Source organism: Mauremys mutica, chromosome 6 (assembly GCF_020497125.1).
Source record: "Mauremys mutica isolate MM-2020 ecotype Southern chromosome 6, ASM2049712v1, whole genome shotgun sequence".
Taxonomy (NCBI): Eukaryota; Metazoa; Chordata; order Testudines; family Geoemydidae; genus Mauremys; species Mauremys mutica.
This window is the reverse complement of record NC_059077.1, coordinates 418,157-429,455: the sequence shown is the minus strand read 5'-3', so window position 1 is coordinate 429,455 and position 11,299 is coordinate 418,157. Positions and strand designations below refer to the sequence as shown.

The 11,299-nt window shown below is 61.6% G+C and overlaps 1 protein-coding gene across 2 annotated transcripts in view; it reads left to right on the top strand.

The window, feature by feature from the left end:
- The first annotated feature begins 381 nt into the window (after positions 1-381).
- The window catches only part of TPM2 (tropomyosin 2), a 30,965-nt gene continuing 20,047 nt past the window's right edge, over positions 382-11,299 (top strand). Inside the window, exons 1-2 of one of the 2 annotated variants that reach the window (XM_045021411.1) lie at positions 382-568; positions 1,738-1,863. In XM_045021411.1, the coding sequence (XP_044877346.1) occupies positions 455-568; positions 1,738-1,863 (240 nt within the window). In that variant the 5' untranslated portion in view covers positions 382-454. The remainder of the gene's footprint in view (positions 569-1,737; positions 1,864-11,299) is intronic. The other variant, XM_045021409.1, reaches the window with a different exon arrangement.

The following is an 11,299-nucleotide window of genomic DNA, read 5'->3' as shown; positions in this document are numbered from 1 at the left end:
CGCAGCGAGAATCTCTGGGGATGGGGGTCTCTGGTGTTTGGGGGTCCCTCTGGAGAGGGCGATTGCGGGTCTCTGGGGAGATCAGTGTGACTCAGTGGGGTTGGGGCTCTCCCTGGGGGAGCAATGGGGTGGGGCTCTCTGGGGGTGCAGTAGGAGTGGGGTCCCTGGGGTAGGGGCGCAGGGGGGTGTCTCCGGTTCCGGGTCCCTGGGGGCGCAGCCGGGCCGGTCCCTCCCGGGGTGCTGCGGCTGTTCGCCGATCCCGCCCCTCCCTGCGGCTCGGCTCGCGAGCCTGTCCCTAAAAGGTGCTCGGCGGCGGCGGGGGAGGGTCCGGGTCCCGCGGCTCCTCCCGTCCCCTCCCCGGCTTTTAGGCGCGGCGGCGGCGCCCGGGACCCAGAGCCCGCTCCAGCCCCGCTCGGCCCCGCTCCCAGCCCGGTCTCCGCCCCGCGCCGCAGCCATGGACGCCATCAAGAAGAAGATGCAGATGCTGAAGCTGGACAAGGAGAACGCGATCGACCGCGCCGAGCAGGCGGAGGCGGACAAGAAGCAGGCGGAGGATCGCTGCAAGCAGGTGGGGTGGTGGTGTCCGGAAGCCCCCCCGCCCAGCGCCCCCCCAGGCCCCAGGCAGTCCCCCCACCCAGCGCCCCCCCAGGCCCCAGGAAGCCCCCCCGCCCAGCGGCCCCCACAAGTTCCCAGGCAGTCCCCCTTGCAACCCCCCCCAAGTCCCCAGGAAGCCCCCCCACCCAGCGGCCCTCCCAGTCCCCAGGCAGACCCAGGACCCCCCCAGAACCCCCAAGTCCCTGGGCATCAACCCCAGCGGGGCCCCTCCCAGCACCCTGGCCGTACCCCCCCCCAAGTCCCCAGGCTCCCAGCCCACCCTACCCCTGGGCACAGCCTCTCTGAGTCCCTAAGCAGCCACCCCCCAGCTCCCCCCCGAGTCCCAGGGAAGCCCCCCATCACACACCCGGACAGCCCCCCTCCAGTGCCCCCACCAGCAGTGCCCCTCTAGTTTCCAGGCAGCCCGCTGCCCAGCCCCCCCCCCCCCAGCTGGGATTAACCCTGCCCAGTATCCCCATCCAGTGACAGATTAAGCAGGGTGAGGACTGATACCCCCATCCCTCAGGGCACCTCCCCCTTAGACCCCCATTGATAGGGTGAGGACCAAGTGGGGGGGATCACTGCACACTGTTGGGGACCACTCCAGAGACCCCCAGTTCCATCCCCTGACCAGGTACCACATTGGCCCCTCCTGGAGCTAGACTTGTAGGGGGCTCATTGCAAACAGGCATCCTGGTCCCCTCTGCACATCCAGGCACTGGGGTAGAGACTGTCTCTGCTCCACCCCCCTTGGACACTGCCTGTCTCAGCAGCTCAGGCCCTTGGGATGGAGCCAGAATCTCGGGCTGAGTCTGGGGTTCTCCCCTCCACGCAGCGGGTTCACCAGAAATGTGGGGCGAGAACATCACCCCCCGCCAGCTGTGCCCAGGACCAGGGAGAGGCTTCTCTGGGCTCCCCTGGTCCTTGGAAGCCCAAGGAGCCATTCCTGGGAGCCACCGTCTCTGGAGACGCTGGCCTCGAGTTCCAGGAACCAAGCTCTGTGTCTGCGCCAGTCCTGGTCCAGCCGCTCTGGGACACCCCACCAAGTTTGCCTTGCCGCTTTCCTGCTACCTAGCATGCTACCTGGCTCCTGCTGAACCTCTGTCCGGGCCGCTAACCCCCCGCTCTGATCTCCCTTCCCAGCTGGAGGAGGAGCAGCAGGCCCTGCAGAAGAAGCTGAAGGGGACTGAGGATGAGGTGGATAAGTACTCCGAGTCCGTCAAAGAGGCCCAGGAGAAGCTGGAGCAGGCGGAGAAGAAGGCAGCAGATGTATGTACCCACTGCCAGCCCCTCTCCCCTTGAGATGGGAGAAGCATCTCATGTGGGAGGGGTGGGGGCCCTGTCACTGGGGGATTAAGGGGTGGGAGCCTCATTGGGAAACCTCTCCTGGTGGAAGCAGTCGAAATCCCATCACTTGGGACACTTACACTAAGATGCACTAAACACTATAAAATGGACAATAGGGTCCTGACCCCTGGAGTGGGAGGTGCAGCCCAATGGGAGGAATGGGGCAAGGGGGTGTAGTCTGCTGAGGGAGGATGCGAGGGTGGGTGCAGTCTGGCAGGTGATGGAGGACAGGGAGACAGGTTGGGGTGCAGTCTGACGGAGGATGGGGAGACAGGTTGGGGTGCAGTCTGGCGGTGATGGAGGATGGGGAGACAGGTTGGGGTGCAGTCCGGCGGCGATGGAGGATGGGGAGACAGTTTGGGGTGCAGTCTGGCGGTGATGGAGGTTGGGGAGACAGGTTGGGGTGCAGTCCGGTGGCGATGGAGGACGGGGAGACAGTTTGGGGTGCAGTCCGGTGGCGATGGAGGATGGGGAAACAGTTTGGGGTGCAGTCTGATGGAGGACAGGGAGACAGGTTGGGGTGCAGTCCGGTGGCGATGGAGGACGGGGAGACAGTTTGGGGTGCAGTCCGGTGGCGATGGAGGATGGGGAAACAGTTTGGGGTGCAGTCTGATGGAGGACAGGGAGACAGGTTGGGGTGCAGTCTGGCAGCGACGGAGGATGGGGAGACAGGTTGGGGTGCAGTCCGGTGGCGACAGAGGATGGGGAGACAGGTTGAGATGCAGTCCAGTGGCGACGGAGGATGGGGAGACAGGTTGGGGTGCAGTCCGGTGGCGATGGACGATGGGGAGACAGTTTGGGGTGCAGTCCGGTGGCGATGGAGGACGGGGAGACAGTTTGGGGTGCAGTCCGGTGGCGATGGAGGACGGGGAGACAGTTTGGGGTGCAGTCCGGTGGCGATGGAGGACGGGGAGACAGTTTGGGGTGCAGTCTGACGGAGGACAGGGAGACAGGTTGGGGTGCAGTCTGGCGGCGACGGAGGATGGGGAGACAGGTTGGGGTGCAGTCCGGTGGCGACGGAGGATGGGGAGACAGGTTGGGGTGCAGTCCGGTGGCGACGGAGGATGGGGAGACAGGTTGGGGTGCAGTCCGGTGGCGATGGAGGATGGGGAGACAGGTTGGGGTGCAGTCCGGTGGCGATGGAGGATGGGGAGACAGGTTGAGGTGCAGTCTGGCGGGCGACGGAGGATGGGGAGACAGGTTGGGGTGCAGTCTGGCGGGCGACGGGGAGACAGTTTGGGGTGCAGTCTGGCGGGTGACGGAGGATGGGGAGACAGGTTGGGGTGCAGTCTGGCAGGTGACGGAGGATGGGGAGACAGGTTGGGGTGCAGTCTGACGGAGGACGGGGAGACAGGTTGGGGTGCAGTCCAGCAGCGACGGAGGATGGGGAGACGGGTTGAGGTTCAGTCCGGCGGTGACGGAGGACGGGGAGACAGGTTGGGGTGCAGTCTGATGGAGTATGGGGAGACAGGTTGGGGTGCAGTCCGGCGGTGACGGAGGACGGGGAGACAGGTTGGGGTGCAGTCCGGCGGCGACGGAGGACGGAGAGACAGGTTGGGGTGCAGTCCGGCGGTGACGGAGGACGGGGAGACAGGTTGGGGTGCAGTCCGGCGGCGACGGAGGACGGAGAGACAGGTTGGGGTGCAGTCTGGCAGGTGACGGAGGATGGGGAGACAGGTTGGGGTGCAGTCTGACGGAGGACGGGGAGACAGGTTGGGGTGCAGTCTGGCAGGTGACAGAGGACGGGGAGACAGGTTGGGGTGCAGTCCGGTGGCGACGGAGGATGGGGAGACAGGTTGAGGTTCAGTCCGGTGGCGACGGAGGACGGGGAGACAGGTTGAGGTTCAGTCCGGCGGCGACGGAGGATGGGGAGACAGGTTGGGGTGCAGTCTGACGGAGGACGGGGAGACAGGTTGGGGTGCAGTCTGGTGGCGACGGAGGATGGGGAGACAGGTTGAGGTTCAGTCCGGTGGCGACGGAGGATGGGGAGACAGGTTGGGGTGCAGTCCGGTGGCGACGGAGGATGGGGAGACAGGTTGGGGTGCAGTCCGGTGGCGATGGAGGATGGGGAGACAGGTTGGGGTGCAGTCCGGCGGCGACGGAGGACGGGGAGACAGGTTGAGGTGCAGTCCGGCGGAGGACGGGGAGACAGGTTGAGGTGCAGTCTGGTGGGCAATGGAGGACGGGGAGACAGGTTGAGGTGCAGTCCGGCGGAGGACGGGGAGACAGGTTGAGGTGCAGTCCAGCGGCGACGGAGGACGGGGAGACAGGTTGAGGTGCAGTCTGGTGGGCAATGAAGGACGGAGAGGCAGGATGAGGTGCAGTCCGGCGGAGGACGGGGAGATAGGTTGAGGTGCAGTCTGGTGGGCAATGAAGGACGGAGAGGCAGGATGAGGTGCAGTCCGGCGGAGGACGGGGAGACAGGTTGGGGTGCAGTCTGGCGGAGGACGGGGAGACAGGTTGGGGTGCAGTCTGGCAGGTGACAGAGGACGGGGAGACAGGTTGGGGTGCAGTCCGGTGGCGACGGAGGATGGGGAGACAGGTTGAGGTTCAGTCCGGTGGCGACGGAGGACGGGGAGACAGGTTGAGGTTCAGTCCGGCGGCGACGGAGGATGGGGAGACAGGTTGGGGTGCAGTCTGACGGAGGACGGGGAGACAGGTTGGGGTGCAGTCTGGTGGCGACGGAGGATGGGGAGACAGGTTGAGGTTCAGTCCGGTGGCGACGGAGGATGGGGAGACAGGTTGGGGTGCAGTCCGGTGGCGACGGAGGATGGGGAGACAGGTTGGGGTGCAGTCCGGTGGCGATGGAGGATGGGGAGACAGGTTGGGGTGCAGTCCGGCGGCGACGGAGGACGGGGAGACAGGTTGAGGTGCAGTCCGGCGGAGGACGGGGAGACAGGTTGAGGTGCAGTCTGGTGGGCAATGGAGGACGGGGAGACAGGTTGAGGTGCAGTCCGGCGGAGGACGGGGAGACAGGTTGAGGTGCAGTCTGGTGGGCAATGGAGGACGGGGAGACAGGTTGAGGTGCAGTCTGGTGGGCAATGGAGGACGGAGAGGCAGGATGAGGTGCAGTCCGGCGGAGGACGGGGAGATAGGTTGAGGTGCAGTCTGGTGGGCAATGGAGGACGGAGAGGCAGGATGAGGTGCAGTCCGGCGGAGGACGGGGAGACAGGTTGGGGTGCAGTCTGGCGGAGGACGGGGAGATAGGTTGAGGTGCAGTCTGGTGGGCAATGGAGGACGGAGAGGCAGGATGAGGTGCAGTCCGGCGGAGGACGGGGAGATAGGTTGAGGTGCAGTCTGGCGGGCAATGGAGGACGGAGAGGCAGGATGAGGTGCAGTCTGGCGGGCGATAGGGAGGTAAGGGCACAGTCGGGGGGGGGGGGGGAAGGGGATGCAGTTTGAGCGGAGGCAGTGAGCTCTGACCTGCGGGAGGTGAGAAGCTGTTTGGAGTTTGCTCTTGGACCGAGGGCTTTGCTGACAACACTAGTCACCCTTGGAGCTCTGCAGGCCCCAGAGCAGCTCGGCTGTTTCAGCGGACTGGACCCACCTCTCTAGTGGTGATAAGGCCCTGCCAGGACTGGAGCTGTCACTGCACCAGCCAATACTGAGTATCTTCAAATGGGCCATTGGTATCTGCTGGGCACAGACCAGCTCATCGGCCTCCCATGACGTTCAGACATCAAGAGAAATTCCAGGGTGCTTGTTAGCCTGTTCTGGGAAAGCCAAGGAGAGCAGGGAGCAGGCACAGCAGGTGTCCGTGCGTCTGAAAGAAACCCTGGGCCAGGGAGGCTGGGGGAGGCAGGAGGGTGGCTGGCTGGAAGGAAGGAGGTTGTAGCTGTGCTTGGGGAAATCCTTTCCCTCCATGAGCTCCAGGGGCCGAGGGCTCCATCTCAGGCCCCTCGGAAGGACAGGCCTGGAGCGGTTTTCTCCTGCCTGGGGGAAGATGTTGTGTCCGGGCAGGGCACAGTGAGGAACAGCTGTGTGCAGCCCCCGGCTGCTCCAGGGAGTGGAATGGGGTGTAGTGACCCGCTGTGCCACCCAGGGTATTTGACACCCTATAAATAAATCCTCCTTTTCATAGCCAGCCCTTCTTTGATGAAACCCCACCCCGGGAAGTGGAGGAGAAGCTGAAGGGAGCCATCTGGAGCACAGCCAGTGGGGGAGGGCCAAGCTTTTTAGGATCAAGAGCAAAAATTCAATCCCAGCTGGTCTGTGGAGCTAAATGGGGGAGATGTGTCAAATCTCCGAGGCAGCCACCAAGGACAGGGGAGTCCGGACAAGGACAAGGCTGTGGGGCTGTGATACGTCCCCTCCCCCACTCCCCAGGGCAGCAAAACGCCCTGGTTGAGTTCAGGATCCTCCCATCCCACAAAAGTATTGATAGTCCAGTAGAGCCCCTAGTCAGGATCAGGGCCACTGTGCGGGGCTCTGCATAAACATACAGGGAGACGGACCTTGCCTCGAGGAGCTTACAATCCCAGCACTCAAGTGCCCTGCACCTACTGCGGTTACTCGAACCAGCACCAGCTGGCACAGTCCGTACAGGCCAGGCACTGGTGCTAGTTCTCCAGGAGGGCTGCAGGGGGGTGGCCTAGTGGCCCCGTTCTCAGTGAGCGCTCCAGGTGTAAAGACGGTGAGGAGCGAGTCTGCTTCCTCCTCCCTGTTTGCTGGCTGCTCTGCTCTGCTCTGGGACATGTCTGCTCCATTTGGAGCGTGAGCCAAACCCTGCATCAGAGTCCAGCATAACTGGGGGCGAAATCTGCAGCCAGGCACTTGAGACAAGGAGAAGCTCCTCTTGGCCTCTGCCTCCCTTTACCCTGAGGCAGCTGCCCTGGGGTTCTGGGGTGAGATCCTGGGCCCATTGAATCCATGGGAGTTTTGCCACTGATTTCCTCAGAGCCTAGAGTTCACCCTGGTGACTCTTGGCAGAGGCTCCCCTGGGCTTTGGGCAGCGCAGGCTGCCAGGCTGTGCAGCATTAAAGGACTGGAAAACCTGCCTGCAGGTGCTCGATCTGCTTAGCGTAAAGGGAAAGTTATGGGGTGACCTGATCCCAGCACGTAACGAATATTTGATAATGGGCTTGTCCGGCTCTAGCAGACAAAGGTCTAACCCGACCCAAAGGCTGGTAGCTGAAACTAGACAGGTTCAGACTAGAACTAATACGGAGATTGCACACAGTGACAGTCGCTAACCATTGGAACAGCTGACCTAGGGTCGGGGCGGCTTCTCCATTCCTGGCCGTTTTAAAATCAAGACACGATGTCGCTCTGCTGTAGTTCCAATGGGAACAAATGCAGGGCAGTTCTCCGGCCTGGGTTCCCCAGGGGGGCAGACTAGGTGATCACAGGGGACCCTTCTGGCCTGAAACTCTAGGAATCTATTAATCAGTTGTTCTTCTGGCGGAGAAGGGGGAGGGGGCCTCCGGGACATGGGGCTGCCTGGGGCCTGGAGCTTCTCTGAATGCTGATTTAGTTAAGCCAGTGAAGAAACAAGTGCACAGACACTCTGGTTCCAAACAGGCTTGTTTCAGTTCGCCTGGCGTAGATTAAGAGCAGTTTTAAAAGTAAGTCTCCCCTACATAAAGCCCTACGACAGCGCGTCTCAAACCCAGACCTACAGACTCAGGCTCCGGGGGCTCGCAGCACGTGTAGCCGTTCCCCCTGAGGCTGGAGCCTGGGCTCTGAGCGCTACCCCCCTCGCCTGGTTTCAGAGCCCACGTCTACGCTGCCATTTTGAGTGCCATAGCATGAGCCCTGTGAGCCAGAGGCTGTGCTCCAGGGCTCTGAGATTTCCCGCTGCAGGGTTTGGGGGCAGGTTTCTGTGTAGATGTGGCCTAAGTGTCCACAGAGGGGATAGCACTGCTTTAACTGAAGGGGTGCAAATTTGCATGTAGATTACCCCGTGGTGTGGACTAGCGTGGAGTGCAAATGGCTGGGGGTGCTACTGAGCTGCAGATGGGTGGCACTGGAAAGGGGATGGCCCTGGGGGATGCCAGAGGCCTGGGTGGATGCGGAGTTCGCAGTGTAGTTGGCAGTGTGATGTGCAGTGCACGCTCCCAGGGGGAGGAATCCCTCATTATGTGGCTCTGATTTGTGTCCACCCCTGGCATATTGTGCTCAGTGCTGGCAAACTGGAGGGAGCTCAGAGAAGAGTAACAGAAAGGCTCGAGGGGGCCTGGACAAACCTACCTAGTTTGACAACGGGGGTGAGGGGGAGTCCTGCGACCTCTCTCCACATATCTGAGAGATGTGACCTCCCAGGAGGGAGGGGAATTGCTTGGGGACCCGGGGGAGAGACCAGGAGGAATGGGATCCCATTCAGAAAAGGAAAAATAGAAAGAAATGTTGGGAAAAACTTGCTGGGAGTGAGCTGAAGAGTGGAGGCCCTGCGGTGATGGGTGCTCGAGATGGACCATCTGCTTAGGACTGGCCAGAACCCTGGACAATGAAGTACAGGGACCAAACCTGCCTGAAAGGATCTCTCTCTGTGAGCCCCTGAGGAGCTGTGTTCTGGGGGAGCCCCATTCCAGGGGAGGACCCTGTTCTGTGGCTGCTGGAGCTTGTTTCCAGGATCTCTCATTGCCTAATCGCCAGCGAGTGAATCCCAGGGCAGGACGGTGCTAGGAGCTGGTGGGTCCAATGCAGCAGGAGCTGGAGGGCACCTGGGAAAGGAGGAGAATAAAACCCCAGGCTGAGAATCCAGGAGCCAGAGGAGCCAGCACCTCCAGAGATGGGGAGATGCTCCATTCCTGTGAGTCTAGCAGGGCAAGACAGGAGCACCTGAGCCATACAGGGCTGCTCCCAGCTCCCTGATAGCCAGAGAGGCAGCTGCTCTCTGTAGAAATATCAACAAATACATTAAAATAACTAACCCTCTCTAGTGCTCGTCTGGGGACAACAGGAACGTGCCCCTGGCCCACAGCCTGAGTTGACAAGCCTGTCTGGAGACAGGAGTGCGGCTTGCTTGCGGATGGGCTGCAACATGCTAATGTAACATGGGTCCATGCTAATGGGTGTTAATGTGAGCCCCATCCCGCACACCCTGCCAAGGGGTGTCAGCTTCCAGCATAAAGCCAAGTGTGGCAGGCTCAGGGATTCACAGGTCCTTGCAATCCCAACAGTGGGGTGCGTCAGAGCTCAGTGTAGGGGTGCTTGCCACGACGGGCGTGGGGACTGACTTCTCCAATCCCAAGAGCAGGGCATGTCAGAGCTCAGTGTAGGGGTGCTCGCCATGCGGGGGGGAGGGCTGCCTGGCTTCTCCAGTGCCAGCCTCTCCCAGCAGGAGGCGCTGTGGGTGCAGGGCGGGATCACTGATTCATAGGTTTTGTAGGCTGACCTCCTGCATAGCATGGGCCAGGGAACCTCACCCAGTGACTCTGGCCGTGGAGGGAATTATTCCTGCCTGCTCTGTAATTAACACTGCGAGCCCAGTAACCTGCAGTGGAACTGGCTGTGTGGGAGGCACCCAGCTGCTGCTCACTTCCCAGTCCCTGGGGCAGGAGCTGGTCTGGGTGCCCATAAGTGGGCTGTGCCAGGAGCCGCAGTAGCAGGGCTGGTGTGCGTCTCTGGGGCATGCAGGGAGAGTGCTGGATTCCAGGACTGTGATCCTGAAAGCTCCCTGTGAGGCTGTGACAGGATCCGCCCCAGCCCACCTCCTAGTCCAGACTTTGCTCTTATTTGGTGATTCCCTGAGCCAGTGGGAGGGAGTTGGCTGGCGGCCCAGGGTGTGGCTAGAGCAGAGGCCACTTAGCAGAGCAACTGCTGAAAGAACTGTCTCTCCGGCCCCTGAACCTGCCCCATTCCTGGCAGCCGGGGCCTGACTCCCTGCCCTGTCCTGTGGCTGGTGTGAAAGTGCTGTGTTGCAGCTGGGCTCTGCACAGGCCTTGCCTTCGATCACTGCTGAGGACCGGGGTGACAATGCGTGAGCTAGCCTGCTGTAAAGCCAGAGTGGAGCCAAGGCTCTGTGGCTGTACCCTGAGGTAAATGAGCCGAGCTCAGCCCCAGGCAGGGGTACAGTGCAGCTGGGACAACTCACCTGCCTTAGTTACCCTGCAGGGAAAACAGACTTCTCAGCGGTGAAGACATGGGCCCTGCCGGGGTCCCTCAAGCACTGCCGTGGGTCAGCGGCTGGGCTCAGCTGTTGCCTGTGGAGCCCAGGAATCCCTGTGCTGGCTGTGCTCTTTAGATGCAGGCGTGAAGTGCAGCCCGCGCTGCCTGCTGTCTGTCACTGCTCATTAAGGAGGGACTGAGGGCTCCCCTTGTAACGGATCAGACCGTGTCCCAGAGCATGGGACACCAGGGCATAGCCCCTGACACCAGATAGCGTCAGTGTTGCATTCCAAGACAAGCAGGGATGAAGATAGCAAGTGTGTCTGAGCACTGGGGAGTTGTGTGTGCGATTCCTTATATCCAGTGCAGAGTAGAGACCGAGGCTGTAGACATGAAATCATCAGGTCTGTCCGAGGGGCTTGTAGATCCCAGGCAATGGGATGGATGGTGTCAGGGCCCTGGGGCTTGGAGACCCCTTCCCATGCAGGTGCGCTCCGAGCACGGGCAGAAGCTCAAGTCGTTCATATCTGGCTGCTGACCCTAAAGGCCCAGCTGTGCTCTAGGATTCATGGCATGCAGCAGGCTGTCGCATGGTTCACACCTGCATGCCCTGTGGTTCCTGCCTGTCGCTGGGTTCTGCCGCCGTTGTTCCCCTGTGCAGAGATGCTGAAATAATGGGATTTAAAACTCCCAGACGCCCTTCCCTTCCACTGGTGTTTGGAGCAGCCATGCATCTTGGCTCTGGCTCTTGGACTGGACACACTGCAGCCTGCCAGCTCCATCCAAGGGGGCACAGCTCCCAGAGAAATGGATGTGAGGTGTCTGTGAGAACCCCAATGGGGCTGCAGTCTCAGCAGCCCCTCTCATGGCTAAGGGCAGAGCCCCTGGTCGGATGGGGAGGCTCTGCAATGATTTCATACATAAAGACCCTCCAGGCCAGAGGTCTGACTGGGTTACTCCTGCATTCAGCCCCTCACTTGTGGGCGAGCTAGAGACCTTTCAGAAAGATACTAGCGATAGCCTCCTGCATGAGGGGAAGGGGGTGCCGCTTCTGCCAGGAGCTCCCTTGTTCTGTGCCTGGGCCTTCATTCCAGCCCCCGCCCGGGCTTCGTTCCTCTCTTACACGTCACAAACCCTGACTCATGAACATATGTTTATGGGAAACTTTGTTCTCGCCACTTCTCTGCTCCCCCTTCCTGCACCCCCCAGGGACTCAGTGTTGTGTGCAGGACCCACCGGGGGCAGGAAGGAGCCCTCCCAATTCCCCAGCCCCCTGGCTCCATGGAGCGCAGAAGTAGGGTCCAGAAGC